Source organism: Dendrobates tinctorius, unplaced genomic scaffold (genome assembly GCF_039654945.1).
Source record: "Dendrobates tinctorius isolate UK_male_01 unplaced genomic scaffold, ASM3965494v1 ptg000156l, whole genome shotgun sequence".
NCBI lineage: Eukaryota > Metazoa > Chordata > Amphibia > Anura > Dendrobatidae > Dendrobates > Dendrobates tinctorius.
Genome location: NW_027361823.1, coordinates 4,700,908 through 4,718,994, shown reverse-complemented (window position 1 = coordinate 4,718,994; position 18,087 = coordinate 4,700,908). Strand labels below are relative to the sequence as shown.

The 18,087-nt window shown below is 45.7% G+C and overlaps 1 protein-coding gene across 7 annotated transcripts; it reads right to left on the bottom strand.

Moving 5' to 3' along the window:
• Positions 1-4,722: 4,722 nt before the first annotated feature.
• HNRNPH3 (heterogeneous nuclear ribonucleoprotein H3) lies at positions 4,723-14,162 on the bottom strand. 7 transcript variants are annotated; one of them, XM_073548159.1, is made up of 13 exons: positions 14,006-14,159; positions 10,966-11,054; positions 10,540-10,695; positions 10,297-10,437; positions 9,674-9,812; positions 9,151-9,335; positions 8,112-8,198; positions 7,248-7,360; positions 6,795-6,930; positions 6,538-6,666; positions 6,242-6,336; positions 5,091-5,126; positions 4,723-4,997 (listed from the first exon to the last, which is right to left on the bottom strand). In XM_073548159.1, the coding sequence occupies exons 2-12, from the start codon at positions 11,042-11,044 to the stop codon at positions 5,100-5,102; spliced, it is 1,287 nt and encodes a 428-aa protein (XP_073404260.1). In that variant the 5' UTR covers positions 11,045-11,054; positions 14,006-14,159; the 3' UTR covers positions 4,723-4,997; positions 5,091-5,099. The 7 variants fall into 7 exon arrangements, with proteins under 7 accessions (XP_073404260.1, XP_073404259.1, XP_073404261.1 ...); XM_073548158.1 differs by having other exon boundaries at positions 6,247-6,336; XM_073548160.1 differs by lacking the exon at positions 5,091-5,126 and having other exon boundaries at positions 6,247-6,336; positions 14,006-14,162.
• Between the last annotated feature and the right edge of the window lie 3,925 nt (positions 14,163-18,087).

Sequence of the window (18,087 nt, the reverse complement as noted above, 5' to 3'; positions counted from 1 at the left end):
GACTGAATATGAGTCAACAGTGTGATGCAGCAGCAAAAAAAGGCAAATGCAATTCTAGGATGTATTAACAAGCATACAGTCTAGATCACGTGAAGTCATTATTGCCCTCTACTCCACTTTGGTCAGACCTCATCTGGAATACTGTGTCCAGTTTTGGGCGCCACATTTTAAAAAAAGACATCAACAAACTGGAGCAAGTTCAGAAAAGAGCGACCAGAATGGTGACCGGTCTGCAAACCCTGTCTTATGAGGAAAGGTTGCAGGATTTCGGAATGTTTAGTTTGCAAAAGAGAAGACTGAGAGGAGACTTCATAGCTGTCTACAAATATCTCAAGGGCTGTCACATTGTAGAAGGATCATCTTTATTCTCATTTGCACAAGGAAAGACTAGAAGCAATGGGATGAAACTGAATGGGAGGAGACAGATTAGATATTAGAAAAAACTTTTTGACAGAGTGATCAATGAGTAGAACAGGCTGCCACGAGAAGTGGTGAGTTCTCCTTCAATGGAAGTCTTCAAACAGAGGCTGGACAGACATCTGACTGGAATGATTTAGCGAATCCTGCTTTGAGCAGGGGGTTGGACCAGATGGCCCAGGAGGTCCCTTCCAACTCTACGATTCTGATATATGCCCGCTCTGGTAAGACAGAGGTTAGAGATTTTTTTGGAAGCGAAGTCTGCTCGCCACTCTTGGAGCCATATGGCTCTCCTGACGGTTATGGCGTTTGCAGCTGCAAGCGCGGCAGTTAGCTGCATCTAGGGAGGAATGTACCACATAATCCCCGACCCATCTGTTAAGCGAAACTGACCACTCGGGAGGTAGGTTATTGTTTCAACTGGTCTTGGCTAGGTCTTCAGCCCAGGCAACTATAGCTCTGGCCACCCAGGTGGCGGCAAAGGAAGGGAAGAGGGCTGCTCCAGCAGCCTCAAAGACTGACCATGCAAGATTATCAATCTGTCGATTAGTGGGATTTTTAATAGACGAGCCGTCGGACAAAGACAGTTTTGAAATCGAGCCGTGATATGGGTGGATCCACTGCAGGGGACTCTGTTCACTCTTTTTTTAGAGTGGGGGAAAAGGGGTACCGTGCTTCTAGCGGCTTTTGCCCTATGAATCTCTTGTCCAGGTTTCCTCTATGCCTCTGAACAATGTCCGTAAACTCAGTGGTTGGCAAAAACCCTGTGAGGACGTTTGGTCCTTTTGAAGGACACAGTGTGATCAGGACTAGTTCCAGGCTTATAGTCTACTCTCAGAGCCTTATGAACAGCTTCAATGAGGGCATCTAGAGACTCCTGGTTCTCTAGCGGGTATGGGTCTACGGCCACATCCGACTCATTCTGAGCCATGTTCGCTGCAAACCCCAGGGAAGGGGGGAGCGGGAAACAGTTTGCAGACGCCGAGGCACCAGAATGCCTGGAGGACGAGCCATGGGGACGTTTCCTAGAAGATGAAACATCTGCTGCTGACCGGCCTCTGTTTGAGGAAGACTTTTGAATGGCTGAAGGGCCTTCTTCGCAAGGTAAACTGATGCCCTGGCTTGAGGAGGAATCACAGAAGGATTCTATAGCCTTAGCCGGGGAAGCCATGGACTATGCCAGGGACGTGGCCCACTCGGGTGGGTTAGGTCCACTAGGGTCGGCATTAGCGGGGGGCTCCTGTGTGCACGAGGTGTGGCAGGCCGCACAGATTGCCGTACGGTGCCTCAGTGATAGTGGGGCATTACATGCGGTACATGAGGCGTAAACTACAGGGTGCATTTTATTGGATTTCTTAAGTGCCTTTGATTGAGACATATTGCATGTATATGCTGCTTAGAGCTTACTGCAGGGAAAGGGTTAAGCATTGCACTAGCTTACCCAGGTCCTGTGTCCATGCCTCCAGAGGAGGTAGTCTGCACCATGATGTAAAAGGAGCCTGCAGTCTGAAGAGGTCGCAGGCCGCCCAGATGCAGTGATGTGTCCCCAGCCTGAAGCTACATGTGTGGTGGATGTGTGGTAGAATCAGGAAGTGGTGGCCTGAGAAGGAGTCGTGCTTCTCGTGAGGAAAGAGGAGCGCCAGAAACGTGGGCAGTCAGGACCAGGGAGCAAGAAAGCGGCCGCAGCGCTTCTCATTAAGAACGATAAGTGCCAAACCATGGGCGGAGTCAGGCCTATCCCAGCCAGAAGCCGGGGGGCTAAATGTGTGGCGGCGCAGTGACACCGGCGGTTGCGGCGGACGAACGCAGCGGACACCTATCCCTCTGAGGGCAATGGACCATCCTGAGTGGAGCCCCCCTTGCCGCGTACGCTGCTCCCAAGCCAGATGCAGCAGAGTCAAGGTTGCGCATGAAAAGGCTGTGAGGCTGGGCTAAGCAGCTCATCCTCAATCCATCCCTTTGTTAGGGAGGTGGAGGGTTCATTCGCCTCCTGGTATCATCCACTTTCTGCAGTGGGGCCACACGGACGCCGCTGGAACCCTGTTAACCTGAGGCAATTCTCTGCGCGCGGGGGGGGGGGGGGGGGGGGGGGTACGTAGGGGCAACATCCCAAGTTCCCGTCCGCTGAAGGTATGGGGAGAGCGGACCTATTAAAGGGATCTGTCACCCCTAAGGAGAGCTCAGGCATGCATTAAGGTTACAGGAGGGGGTACGGGGAGGGAGTACTGTGTTCCTGCCTGTTGATTTTGGGAGATCGGGATCTTGAAAGGCCCCGTCGCCCCTTCAGTCAGGAAAAAGTAAAAATGAAATAATGGAGTTGGGGTCTGAAGCCAGACCCTTGTGCCTCCTACAGACACTAAGCAAGAACTGGTTCAGGGTAGAGCCAGCAGAGGGTGTATAGTGCAGAGGAGTTGATTTCTTTGTGTATTTGCCTAGTGTCCTCCTAGTGGCAGCAGCATAATACCCATGGTCCGGTGTCCCCCAATGAGGCAAAGGAGAAAGGTAATTTCCATAGTCTCAGCCCAATGTTTTCAATTCTGAGAATCACTACATCAGTGGTCACCAACCTTTCTGACCTAGAGAGCCACATTCAGCTCAGAGGGTCACAAGCCACATCTAGCTCCCCCCCCCCCCCCACAGTAGTGGCAATCAGAACCCCAATAAGATAACCAAAGCTTTTCCACAGAAATCACTCGAAAGCAGCACAACAAGATCCAGTGATCCCGACAATACCCCCATTCAGTATTCTTCCATCCAGCACTCCAACACACGGTCACATCCAGCTTCAGGCACTACTTCTCACAGGGTAGCATCATCAAAATCGAAACCTTTAAGACCAGCATATGTGCAACCACATCTGCACTTCTGTGCAGGGCTACTCACAAAATTCACCATTTTGAGATGTGCTCCTCATACCTGTTTACTAGACCTGGAGCTAATGCACCAAGCTGGCAGACAGCCGCAAGCCACATGTGGCTCCTGAGCTACAGGTTGGGGACCCCCTACACTAGAGGGAGAAAAAAATGCTCACTACACCATTAGATTAATTCTTCAAGTGGTGTAGATTCCAAAATGGGGTCACTTGTGGGAAGTTTAGGCACATCAGGGGCTCTGCAAAACATGGCATCCACTATTTATTCAAGCCAATTTTGTGCTCCAAAAATGGCGTTCCTACTATTCCAAGCCTTGCTGTGCACCCAAACAGTAGTTTCCCCCCCAAATATGGGGTATTGGTGTTCTCAGGAGATTGTACTCCGAAGAATCTGCAGAACTCATACAGTTCATTTTCGCCTGTAACTCTTGTAAAAATTTAACATTTGGGGCTAAAGCAACATTTTTTCCTTCCACATCCCTTGAACTCCTGTGAAGCACTAAGGTTAATAAACTTCTTTTATGTGTGCACCAAAGGGTGCAGTTTTTAGAATTATGTCAATTTGTGCATTTTCTGTCATGTCGGCCCCTGAAAGTCATTTCAAATGTGATGTCACAAAGAAACAGTTTTGTAAATTTTGTTTGAAAAACTTCCTAACAAAAAATAAAATTTGTAAGATATGATACAGATATAAAGCAGTGTGAAAAATGAGGATGAATAAACTCATGGAGATCAACATCCAACACTGCGGAGACACCATCACATTTCTCAATGCAGTGATTCTAGAGCAATGCCCCCATCCCTTATGGGAAATATGTAAAAACATGCAAAACACAAGCCGCAGAGACACCATCACGTTTCTCAACGCAAGCAATGACTAGCCAGGTCTTTCCCCGTGAAGGAACAACCACGGGAAGGGCAGTCTCCAATGAAGGAAACCACCTATGCCAAAACATGGTATCCATTCACAGACATTTTTAAAAATATAATGCAGATATAAAGCAGGCATACGGGAAGTGTTATTTATAAAAAACATTTTGTACAGCAGGACCGATGAATATAAAAATTTAGAGTTTAGTTTCAAAATTCTGGTATTTTCACAAATGCAAAAAAAAAAAAAAATTTCTACCTAAATATACCACTAATAAAGTTAAATGTATCACAACAAAAATCTGAGAAATCACTGGGATACATTGAAGTGTTCCAGAGTTACTTTAAAATAACACTAGTCAGATTTAAAATTTGGCCAGGTCAGGAAGGTGAAACAGGCACGGAGAAGGGGATGAAATGTCCGCTGGACTGTAAAATTTTACAGATCGGCAGTCGTCCAAGTAATCGGATCCTTATAGCTGCTATATGCCAATGACCCTACTATACCATTGTACGAGTTTGATATTCTCCAGTCTGAGCCATCAAAAGAATAAAACACACAGTGATTATAAAAAAAATTTATTCAAAGTCAATGTTTGCATCCAAACAAATGAAGTCCTACAGCAACAATCCACTGTACTCGGCTCACTAAAAATGTTAAGATCAACATTCTTGTACAAATTCTGCACAAGCCCAAAACACAAAGAACGTAACTAACAAACTGCTTCTTCCATAAACGTAATGCAACAAAGCATTTAATATAATCCTCGCCAGCCAGCTGTATTCATCCCCTCATGTTGTCCAAAGTAGCCCCCACTGTTTCCAGAATTCCCCCTTCCTGTGAAAAACAAGTTTGAATTAAGTCATAATCCGTTCTCAGATACAATTGTGAAAAAAACAGTACTAGAAACAAAAACAAAACGTGACTCACACAAATTATCTACTCCAGCACCAAACGTGAATCCACCTGTATTTAACCATAAAATGGGAATTCCATCTTTGTTTAACCATGTAATAGATACAGATGTTTAAAGAGATAATTACAGCAAAACCTTAAACTTTTGTGGTGTAATTGCTGTACGACATTTTCCCTTGGTAATCTTTGTCTGCGATTTTGCAGAACTTTGTTTACACGACTGCCCTCATTTGTTTCAGTGTAAATATTAAGCCTGCAGAGCAGTGTTGTGGCCAATGTTTGATCACACGATCAGATAATCTGATCAAGACAGAATTCTGCAACAAACTGTATATTACATGTGGATTTGTCATGAACTTCACCTTTTGTTGTGCCAAAGAAGAAACTTGGGACTTCTTAATATAAAGTTGATATTGGGGATATTCCACAAACCCAATTAGGAATTTTCTGCTACATGGGGGTTTGAAATTTGCATGTACTGATAGTGATGTAAATTAGAGTAGATTATTGGTGCACAGATAGTCTGTGCCCTCTAAACATACATGGGAAGATAAAGACTTGAGGGGCTCCCATATTATCAGCAGCCTGTGTCCAGATACAAAGATAACCTTTGCAGTGTAAGTAACAGGAAGAAAATAAATCTGAAAATATCTAATGATTATTTTATAATTATTCCAAGACAGGCAGCATTATGGTTATAAACCGTGCATGCTGTTTGGCCTAGGTATTAAAGTGCAAGGTCTGGGTAACCTGCTTATTACCATCTTTGCAGACAAGCACTGAACAGTAGACAATGGGGCAGCACTCGGCACATTATGTCACAACAGTAGCAACTACTGCCTTGTTTGTCGAGAAGCAGAGTGGAACAGCTCCTTTAACATAGAAAATGGACTATTGGCATAATGTAAATTGCAGTAGCTGCTTAAAAGGGGGTATTCCAATCAAATGTCAGACCGTATTAGATTTAAAAGGGTATTTCTGTGAGCCTCACCACATTATTAGCTGATGGAAAGAAATAATCTATGAGGACCTTAGATTGGATAGGCCTATGCTGCCTTACAAATCATTTTCAAACTTTTGTAATAGCCACATTGAATTACATAAACCTATCACAGGTAGAAGCATACAAAAAAAATATTATAAAAATGAAGAATGCAATTTCATACATTACCATATCCACCAAGACCATCAGGATTTGCATAACATCCACTGTAGTTTCCAGTCATTCCCATTCTCCCTACTGCACCATACCCTGAGCCATCTGTAAGGAAAACATTGGAGAAAAAAAATGCATGACACTGGGGCAAACCATAAAAATACTACTGTAACACTGCATAGTGATTTTGTACATAATAATCTTTATATAGCGCCAACATATTCCGCAGCGCTTTACAGTTTAACAGTTTCAAAACACAAGTCATAAGTAACAACGTTAACAATACAATAATAGTACATAACTCACCTAGCGCATCTCTACCATAACATCCCATTCCTGTGCCCATGCCTGCACCCATTCCTGCTCCCATGCCTGCACCCATTCCAGCACCCCCACCAGCGGTGGAATTCAGGAACAACTCAATATACCGATGCTCTGTAAGGAAAAAAAAAAAAAAAAATATATATATATATATATATATATATATATATATATATATATATATATTCTATAAGTTCCCAAGAAGCTGCTCAACTCAAACGAGTAGGAGAGTGTTTACATACGCATATTGTTTTTATCTTTAGACATGGCTGCTACAGCATCCTCATGGGTTGCAAATTCAACATCAGCTTCACCAGTGGCCCTTCCATCCGTTCCAATGTCAATATGAACTCTGATTGGTGTCAGGGGAGAAAAGAACTAAACACAAAGAGTTAGATATTTAGACACTCATTCACCTTGTAGTGGTCAAACAAAACATTCATGATACATCAGCCCCCATCCCACCCAAGCACATTTCTCATTACACTAAGAGCTTTCTTTACTAAAAAAAAGGTCCATTATTACAATTACAGCATAGTCTTTACATAGCTGTCTCATTTCTGGTAAATTTCTCAGTTAAAGAGTGAAATTATCTTTCACATGATATTGCGACTGAGCAAGTCATTACAACTTGGTAAATGACAAACTCCATTTATACTATTGCGAAGTCACACCAGAAATACCTTGCTACTTACATTGGCAATATCACTTTCAGTGGCACGGAAAGGCAAGCCTCGCATATGAACAAAGTGCCCACTGTGAAAGCCTGAGCCCGCATCGGCAGCTCCAGGATAACCCTGAGCCATAGCTAAGAAAAAAAAAAAAAAAAAAAAGGTACTTTAATTTCTGTTACAGAGAAAAAAAACATTCAGAATATAATTGAACCAGCAGATGTTAACCCACAATATGTTTCCCTAAACACACATTAGAAGATCAAAGAACATATTAGCATTACTACTTTATCTCTCAGGAGGCTTGAAGGCTCATCAGTCACCGAAGATAGCTACCAGACACTAGTTAGGCCGGCAGGTGTTCCTTCTAACCCCCCTCCCATAGTCATGTACACTGGGTCTGGCCTTATGTGTGTATCTAAAAGGAACCAGTGATTGAAAAACCTTTGGGGATTGCTCATCTCCCTTTATAAAGTTATCAGGCATATGAAAATCCAGAAACTTGACTATTTTATGACATCTGCCCCCACCACATGCATTCTGACTGGATTGCTGCAGAATCAGCAGGTGTGGACAACATCCAAAGTAATAAATGTAAAACTCTAATCACAAGCCATAGTTTGGTTTTTGTAGGACATCCTTCAAATGGAAAATGTAGGCGCTACTGTTTAACAGTTTGAGATTGGAACCCTTTTCCAATCTCAACTGTTAAAAAGCAGTAGCGCCTACATTTTCCATTTCAAGATCTGCCAGATCAAACGTCTGGTAGCTAGATTTGCCTTAAAATAGCTCTACATGGACCCAAATACTGCTGATTACTATTTTAAGCCCAAACTAAGAGGCTATTTAAATATGCATAATGTCAAAAGAATGTCCCCAGGGACATACCTCTACCTTCTCTGAGTCGATCATCAAAACCATCTGCCCCATATCCATAGTTGTTATATCCACTGTACTCATCAAATCCACCATAACCTAGAACAGACAAGGGAAATAGGGCAAAATCACTGACCGAGGCAATTCAACACATGCAGACAGAAAGCGTGTGCACGATGTATATCAAAGGCAATTAGACAATCACTGCTTTAAGTTTTTCAAAGGCACCATTAAATACAGTAAAAAAAAAAATAAATAAAACCCCCCACCAAAGTTCAAATCACCCCTTTTTTAGCCCATATAAAAAAAAAAAAAAAAAAAACACCTTTGATATTGCCAACTTTAGGAATATCCGATCAAAATATAAAATAAAATTAATCCGATCGGTAAACGGCGTAACGAGAAAAGAAATCAAAAAGTTAGAATTACATTTTTTGGGGTTGTGGAAACACTAATAAAAGGCACAGATAATTTGTACCCCAAAATGGTATATGTAAAAAAGACCACACAGCGCCCACATCCCCAAAAAATGAAACCGCTATGCATCTTGGAAAATAGTAACAAAAGTTAATTTTTTCTTCTACAAAGTTCTGACTTTTCCACCACTTAAAAGATAATAAAAGAAAACCTACATATTTGGCATCTTTGTACTTGTACTGACCTGGAAAAAAAACATTTTGGAATTGCAGTTTTGTTTTCACTGCACTTGGAATTTTTTTCCCCTCATTTTCCAGTACAATGATGCAGAATGAATGGTATCACTCAAAAGTACAACTTGTCCAGCAAAAAACAAATCTATATACAACATATAGATGAGGGGGAAAAAAAAAGGTTATGGCTCTTGGAAGGGAGGAAAAAGTATGAATAGCTGGGGGTGAATGGGTTAAGTTTGACCAGATCAATTTCCATGTTGTTAATTTGCAGATGCAATTCACAACATAAGTGGAAAAATCTGCAACAAGTTCCAGAAGCAGCAAGTAAAAGGCCATCAAAAATTAACATAAAAGTGAAGATTTACAAAGCAATAGTGCATGTATAACTTATTACTTACCACCCCCATAGCCTCCACTGCCACGCATGCGGTCGTACATGTTACCACCGCGGCCAGCTCCGTAATAAGCACCTCGACCTCCCATTGGTCTGTCATATGGGCCAGGGCGCTGCCCCATCATCCTTCTGGGCGGATCGTACGAAGATCTAATTTCACTTCTGCTGCTTTTAAATATCTCAATGTATCTATGCCAGAGTTGTTTAAGAGAAATAATGTAAGTAAGGATTAAATAAAAAATGCCTTGCTTCAAAAATAATATCTATAGTGGCTCCACTGAATGTATAAGCGGTACTATAGACTTCTGTAGAACCCAGTTTAAAAATCTCAGAAAATGGAAAAATTGGAAGAGAATATTAGTAGATACCACTTTGTTTTATTGACTGCAAATAGATTTAAGATTTAACGAAAAGTATTAAAAAAAAAAAAAAAAAAAAAAACCTCCCCTCCCACCACAGAACCCAAAATAATAAAGAAAACATGAAACAAAACAGAAATATAACCATCCCGTTCTGTCCATCCCCACCTGTGCCCTATTCTTTCCTTGTGTTTCCCCAGAGCATTTTCTGCTATCTCCTTTGTAGCAAACTGCACGAAGGCCTCCCCTGTGCTTCTCCCCTGGTAGTCCATCGTCAATGTTATCCCATTTGGCAGGATTCTCAACCCTTTAACCCAAGGACAAATAACCCCATCAAGGGGAACAGTGTTAAAGGCTGCAACAAACCCATCTTAACATTACCGACAACTTTATAATAATCCCAATAGCCTATCAGCTCACATTTATGTTTAGCTTCCCGCCACCCCGCAATGTTAGCATATCTACATGATACTTAGGGCTCATTCACACTACACACTTCACTGTCAAATGGTATTTGGCAGAAAATTTTTTTTTAATATAACACAAACCAAACTATTCCAGAAGGAGAAAAACTTCCTGAATGAAAGGTTTTTCCTACTGCTAGAATAAAATCTTGTTTTTACAGAAGAGAACATGGACATGTAACACGCCAGTGTAAATGAGCCAACCATTTAGCATACTTCTAACTTAGCATGTTACGGTACAATGGCTTCTGATTAAATGACGAGCATTAGGAATCTGCTGAAAGACTTCACTAAAGAAGAATCACAGCATTAAGAAACTAGAGGTACCTGAGAAAAACTGCACAACTTCCTCCTTGCTGCAACCAAATGGAAGACCACGGAGTCTGACCGTCCCGTCTGTGTCAGACTCCGTCTCGCTGGAATTGTGTTTTAAAACCCACTCCATTTCTGTATTGTTCGACTTGAAAACTAGAACAGAAAAAAAGAGGGTTAATATGCTACTTCACTAAGAGTGGCCCAATTAAATGCTGCGATAGATCTACAGAACAGTACGATGACGGAGAGCCTTACCTTCAATGTACCTGTGGCCCATATATTTACGGTCTTTCTCCACTGCTTTTTTGAGATCGTCTTCCGTTTCCAGTACAATGAAGGCTTCTCCACTAGGACGACCTTCCTTGGACATTGTGAAGTGAATGCCACCCACTCCGTCAGCGATACCGCATTCTACAAGTGTAAAAGTCCAGTCTTAAGAGCTGAAGACACAAATCCAGCTATAGCTGCACCCTCTAGCCCCAAATTGTACTTTAACAATTTTTCCCTTGTGCTTACCATTTTGCACAGCTAAGGCTAGTTTAATGCTGGGTTTGTGTAAGGCATTTCCGTGCTGCCTTTGTGAGAACAATATAATCTTTACATACTTCATACCAGTTTATAGTTCAATCCAAATGTCATAAGAATTCCTCACTAAACAAACAGCAGCATTGTGTGCATTACCTGAGAAAAACTCCAGCACCTCCTCACGTGTGCAAGACCACGGCAATCCTCGCACTCGCACAATGCATTCGTCTGACATGGTTATAACTCTGAAGTGGAATAACGACAATATTAACAGGACAGTGCAGAATGTTGCATCTTATTGTTACTGCTAATAGAGGACCATTGAGATGACAATATACCAAAATAAATCTTTAACAATAAGCTGATCAGCGCCCCACCCTCTGCACAGCAGATTCTCTGCGGCCGCTCAGCTCTGGCTAATAGAGCAGAGTTCTAAATGTGGAAGTGGGAAGGGGACACAATGTACGAAGACATCCAGCAATTAGACCGTAAACTTTATGCCAAAGGAAAGTCTGGTGAAAGGCGGCTGTATACAGGTGTATATACCTCTACTGGGAGCCTGCAGGAAGGGGGCTGTATACAGGTGTATATACCTCTACGGGGAGCCTGCAGGAAGGGGACTGTATACAGGGGCATCCCTCTACGGGGAGCCTGCAGGAAGGGGACTGTATACAGGGGCATCCCTCTACGGGGAGCCTGCAGGAAGGGGACTGTATACAGGGGCATCCCTCTACGGGGAGCCTGCAGGAAGGGGACTGTATACAGGGGCATCCCTCTACGGGGAGCCTGCAGGAAGGGGACTGTATACAGGGGCATCCCTCTACGGGGAGCCTGCAGGAAGGGGACTGTATACAGGGGCATCCCTCTACGGGGAGCCTGCAGGAAGGGGACTGTATACACGGGCATCCCTCTACGGGGAGCCTGCAGGAAGGGGACTGTATACACGGGCATCCCACTACGGGGAGCCTGCAGGAAGGGGACTGTATACACGGGCATCCCTCTACGGGGAGCCTGCAGGAAGGGGACTGTATACACGGGCATCCCTCTACGGGGAGCCTGCAGGAAGGGGACTGTATACACGGGCATCCCTCTACGGGGAGCCTGCAGGAAGGGGACTGTATACACGGGCATCCCTCTACGGGGAGCCTGCAGGAAGGGGACTGTATACACGGGCATCCCTCTACGGGGAGCCTGCAGGAAGGGGACTGTATACACGGGCATCCCTCTACGGGGAGCCTGCAGGAAGGGGACTGTATACACGGGCATCCCTCTACGGGGAGCCTGCAGGAAGGGGACTGTATACACGGGCATCCCTCTACGGGGAGCCTGCAGGAAGGGGACTGTATACACGGGCATCCCTCTACGGGGAGCCTGCAGGAAGGGGACCGTATACACGGGCATCCCTCTACGGGGAGCCTGCAGGAAGGGGACCGTATACACGGGCATCCCTCTACGGGGAGCCTGCAGGAAGGGGACCGTATACACGGGCATCCCTCTACGGGGAGCCTGCAGGAAGGGGACCGTATACAGGGACATCCCTCTACGGGGAGCCTGCAGGAAGGGGACCGTATACAGGGACATCCCTCTACGGGGAGCCTCCAGGAAGGGGACCGTATACAGGGACATCCCTCTACGGGGAGCCTGCAGGAAGGGGACCGTATACAGGGACATCCCTCTACGGGGAGCCTGCAGGAAGGGGACCGTATACAGGGGCATCCCTCTACGGGGAGCCTCCAGGAAGGGGACCGTATACAGGGGCATCCCTCTACGGGGAGCCTCCAGGAAGGGGACCGTATACAGGGACATCCCTCTACGGGGAGCCTCCAGGAAGGGGACCGTATACAGGGACATCCCTCTACGGGGAGCCTCCAGGAAGGGGACCGTATACAGGGGCATCCCTCTACGGGGAGCCTCCAGGAAGGGGACCGTATACAGGGACATCCCTCTACGGGGAGCCTCCAGGAAGGGGACCGTATACAGGGACATCCCTCTACGGGGAGCCTCCAGGAAGGGGACCGTATACAGGGACATCCCTCTACGGGGAGCCTCCAGGAAGGGGACTGTATACAGGTGTATATATAAGCATTATTAACTATAGCCTGTGGCACTTTTACCTGAACGATTAGGCTAAGTGCAAACGTAGCAGAAAATTTCTGCTCAAAAACCTGACTCCCTTCCCAGAAACCGCACCTTGTCTTCGCGGTTTTGATGCGTTTTTTTCCGGCACGTTTTCAAAATGCATTGAACGCCAGAAACGCAGAAAAATCCGTGAAATTAATGAGCATGCTGCGTTTTTTACCGCAATGCGTTTTTTCGTGGTAAAAACATCAATATGCACAAAAAGTGCAAAATGCATAGAAATTAACGGGAAGCTTATTTTTAGCGGTTTTATTGGCAAAACCGCTAAAAAAACGCTGTGTGTGAACACAGCCTTAGGGTATGTGCACACGCTGCGGACTCGCAGCAGTTTTAGCTGCGGTGTACAGTACCATTCAAATGAATGGTAACCAAAAACCGCTGTGCAGACGGTGCGGATTAAACCGCGCGGTTTTGAAACCGCAGAAAGAATTGACATGTCAATTCTTTCTGCGGAATCCGCAGCAGTTTCCCATCTCCACCATTGTGGAGATGGTGAAACCGCAGGACCAAACCGCAGATCTTTTGACCTGCGGTTTTAGCAAAATTCATGCGGATTAATCCGCAGCGTCTGCACACAGTCTTACTGTTACCATAAGCTTATATTAAATCAGAGTCCTCCTTGTGCACGGCCCCGGTGTTCCACAGCCCGTAGTGACCGCACGGCGGTGACCCGCAGCCGCCACACACAGCCCTGCGCGGCTACACTACACACTACAGGCGCTCGCACCGTGTAACCGCAGTGTGCGGCCGGCGTTGAGCGCACCATCAGCAGCCCGGACCCGCACCCCCCTCCGCGCCTCACTATTACGCTACTATTGTACCGAGGTAGCACAAAATGGCGGCGGGCCGGCACTGAGCGCTGCACACGGTGCGCGGGCCTCCGTACTGCTCAGCGTGACTGGAAACACGGCAGTACCCGTCCCCTGGCCGGAAGCCGCAGTAATGGAAATCGCATGATAAAACGAGAAACCACTACGTAACTGCCCAGCACACAGGCGCGATGGCGCCGCTGACTGTTCCCACCCCAGGACCCACCTCACGGCGCGGAGTCACTCACCTGGCGTGTGAGCGGACGGGTTCAAAGCTGAAAAAGAGAATGGCCGAGCGCCGGGCGTTCCTTTCATACACACCACTCGTGGGGCGAGACGTAGTGACGTCAAAACCGTCTCTAGTGGAGAGCGGGAAGGTACGGCAGGAAGTGACGCAGCGAGCACGGCGGTCTGTTGTCACGTGACCTGGAGCCGTTTCCGGCCTCGTGCTCCGGAGCCATCTTACAAAAGACAACCCTCACACAAGGGAAATAGTGCGAGAGAGCAGGGCGGCCTGAGGGCGCGGGCGGGGAACAGCGGCCACACAGCAGAGCTGTGTATCGCCAGACTCCATCTCTACAGGCAATAATTACACTGTCCCCGACTGGTGTGCTACGACAAGATGGAGGCTGGCAGAGCAGGACGCTGCAGCCACTATTCACCATGACATTTACACCGCCAGCTAATAGGAAAATGACTGGTCTATTCTCTTGCTGTGTAAAGTGATTTTTTGTGCAGCCTTCTCGCGGTGCACTGTCCTGTGTAGCAGCAGCATGGCTGACTGGCCCCGAGCAGGCCAGAATAAATCAGTGCGCGGTGCTTACTCCGGTCTGCCTGTGTAACCAGGCGTGTAAGCGGCAGCCGGCGGGGTTTACCGGTCAGCAGTTGTATGCTGTCTGGCCTAAATTGATTAATCTGCAGTCACTCTGTGTGACTGCCGCCTTAGGCCGGTGCACACAATCCAGAAGTGGTAGCGCTTTGAGCGGAGCGCATGTTCGCTGGATCCATTGCACTGCTGTCTATTGAACGCAGCTGAATGTGCATGTGATCACTGAACCGTGTGGATTTACTGTGTCCAATATATTCTGAAATTTCTCTTGCAGAGACTGGCGTCTCAACAAGAGAATTTGACAGACATGCTGTGGTCTGGAGAGACACGCCCATCTAAGGCTAGGTTCACACTAGCATTCGGCAGGGCAGGAGATGCCAGCCTTCTTCCTTTAAGCCCCGCCCACTGCTGCACCTCTTCCTAGGTCGGCATGTGTCCTGGATTCCCTATCTTTAACATTGGGTATGCAGGCCATGCAGATGTATGCCTCATTTTGACGCTGCTACGACCGCATCCAAATGCGACAACGACGCATGCGGAGGCATCTGCATGCCCTGCATACCCAATGTTAAAGATGGGGTATGCAGGATGCATACCGACGTAGGCAGAGCTGTAGGAAGAGGTGCAGCAGTGGCCGGGGCTTAATGGAGGAAGAAGGCTGCCATCCGCAGCCCTGTCGAACGCTAGTGTGAAACCAGCCTAAGCAGGCAGGTCAGCTGCGGGCGTCTATTAAAATCCCATCCACTATGCTGTCCCCCTCCCCTACCCAGGGAAGTGGGGAGTAATAGTGTATGAATATTCACAAACCAGACTAATAAGGAAGGATGTACAGAGATGAACAAAACTACCAATATGAACTCACAGAAAACAGAGAGGAACACCGGAGTGAAAAATACGGAAAAACAAATAGGAGAGGATAAGGAATTGCACACAGCCGAAACTCCAAGCAACAGTCACAGATTACTTACAAGTGCTTCTCACTAAGCTAGAATATCGTCAAAAAGTTAATTATTACAGTTCTTTCATACAAAAAGTGAAACTCCTATAGAGTCATTACAAACAGTGATCTATTTCAAGTGTTTATTTCTGTTAATGTTGATTATGGCTTACAGCCAATGAAAACCCAAATGTCATTATCTCAGTAAATTAGAATAATTAACAAAAACACCCGCAAAGGCTTCCTAAGCATTTAAAAAGGTCCCTTAGTCTATTTCAGTAGGCTCCACAATCATGGGGAAGACTGTTGACTTGACAGGTGACCAGAAGGCAGTCACTGACACACTCCACAAGGAGGGTAAGCTGGTATGAATGGGTCACCGAGGAGGAAAGCGCAAAAGTCTATGCCACCAGAACACCAGAGAGGTTGGTAACTCAGCGGATCACAGACCCCTGATCTTAACAACACAGATAGCAGTAGCCGTGAAGCGTTCCTATGATGCCCTAGACGCTTCGTCACAGCCGGAGGACTAACTAAGCCTAAATACAGAAAGGTGAAACCTAAACTGCCCCGGAGCAGATCCCCAAAGGAATAGACAGCCCCCAAACATATATTGTCGGTGAGACAAGATGAAACACGGACACAGACAGAAAATAGACTGAGCAAATGATGGGGCTCACACTGACTAGATAGGACAGAAAAGGCACTGTCTGCAATCATGCAAAAACCCTAAAAATTCCAACACGACTGAAGCACAAAAATACTGAGGTTAGCACAACCTCGCCCCCACTATATCAGCACTTAGGTGTGAACTGGCAGCTAGCAACAAGCTAATACAGCAGGGGACTGAGAAAACAAACACAAGATACAAAAATACGGGGCAGGAGCCAGTAGCCCCAGGGGGAGCCAGCTGACTCCTGACAGCAAGGCAAAATCAGATGCAAAGGATTTAACAAATGACACTTAGCTGTAAATGCAGAATCAGGCAGGAGACAGCTATCCTCACTTTGCACAGATAGGGGTATCACCGGCGCCACTGAGAGAAGCTTGCTCGCTTATGTACTCCCAGTCACTACCTCCACTTCTCCAATTATCCTCTGCAGCTGTTGGATTAACATCCGGTTGACCAGCTCCACTACCAGCAGTATCCACCAGAGGGAGCCCTGCCACAAAAGTCGGATTAAGAGATTACACAACAGTAAGCCATAAAAGTTCATTGCTAAGGAAGCTGGCTGTTCACAGAGTGCTGTATCAAAGCATATTAATGGAAGGTTGAGTGGATGGAAAAAGTGTGGTAGAAAAAGGTGCACAAGCAACTGGGATAACTGCAGCCTTGAAAGGATTGTTAAGAAAAGCCCAATCAAAAATTTGGGGGAGATTCACAAGGAGTGGACTGCTGCTGGAGACATTGCTTCAAGAGCCACAACACACAGACGTAGCCATGTCATCTGCTGGTGTAGGTCCACTGTGTTTTATCAAGACCAAAGTCAGCACAGCCATCTACCAGGAAATGAGAGCACTTCATGCTTCCCTCTGCCGAAAAGCTTTTTGAAGATGGAAATTTAATTCCCCAGCAGGACTTGGCACCTGTCCACACTGCCAAAAGTACCAATACCTGGTTTATAAACAACAGTATCACTGTGCATGATTAGCCAGCAAACTCGCCTGACCTTAACCCCATAGAGAATCTATGGGGTATTGTCAAGAGGAAGATGGGAGGCACCAGACCCAACAATCCAGACGAGCTGAAGGCTGCTATCAAAGCAACCTGGGCTTCCATAACACTTTAAAAGTGCCAGAGGCTGAATACCTCAATGTCACGCCGCATTGATGCAGTAATTGATGTCAAAGACACCCCGACCAAGTATTGAGTGCATTTACTGAACATACATTTCAGTAGGCCAACATTTCAGATTTAAAAATAATTTTTCAAGCTGGTGTTATATAGAGTATTCTAATTTACTGAGATAATGACTTTTGGGTTTTCATTGGCTGTAAGCCATAATCATCAACATTAACAGAAATAAACACGTGAAATAGATCACTCTGTGTGTAATGACTATATAATATATGAATTTCACGGTTTGTATTGAAGAACTGAAATAAATTAACTTGATATTCTAGTTTAGTGAGAAGCACTTGTAGTTACATAGGTTGAAAAAGACCTAGGTCCATTAAGTTCAACCTTTCATAGATCAGTACTCCGTTCTGTGTCCATTTTTACAATCAGCATGTCATCCGTGTGTCCATTTTTACCATCAATGTGTCCAAGGTTCCCAACAGAGTGTCATCCGTGTGTCCGTTCTCATCAGTGTGTCAGCCATGTGTCCATTTTTACCATCAGTGTGTCTTTCATGTTGTCCTTTTTTTCCATCTGGTGGGAGGAACACATCGTGTGTACCACATGCTGGGAGATTACATAGGATTGAAAAAGACAGATGGGACACTTGCCACTCATTCCCCATTGAAATTGCTTACGCGAAACATGCGTCTGGGGTAGGCCCCTGGGAATCCAGTGGTCTGTGCACCAGCACTTTACAACACGGGTAAGTGCATGCCACCCT

Excerpts from the sequence above, each read along its gene's own strand:
- HNRNPH3 (XM_073548160.1), bottom strand. The coding sequence starts at position 11,044 with ATGTCAGACGAATGCATTGTGCGAGTGCGAGGATTGCCGTGGTCTTGC. Across the intron at positions 8,199-9,150 it reads CAGTGGAGGCTATGGGGGTG|GTTATGGTGGATTTGATGAG; the intron begins GTAAGTAATAAG and ends TGTCTGTTCTAG. Across the intron at positions 4,998-6,246 it reads TGATGGTCTTGGTGGATATG|GAAGGGGGAATTCTGGAAAC; the intron begins GTAATGTATGAA and ends TGTTTTTCACAG.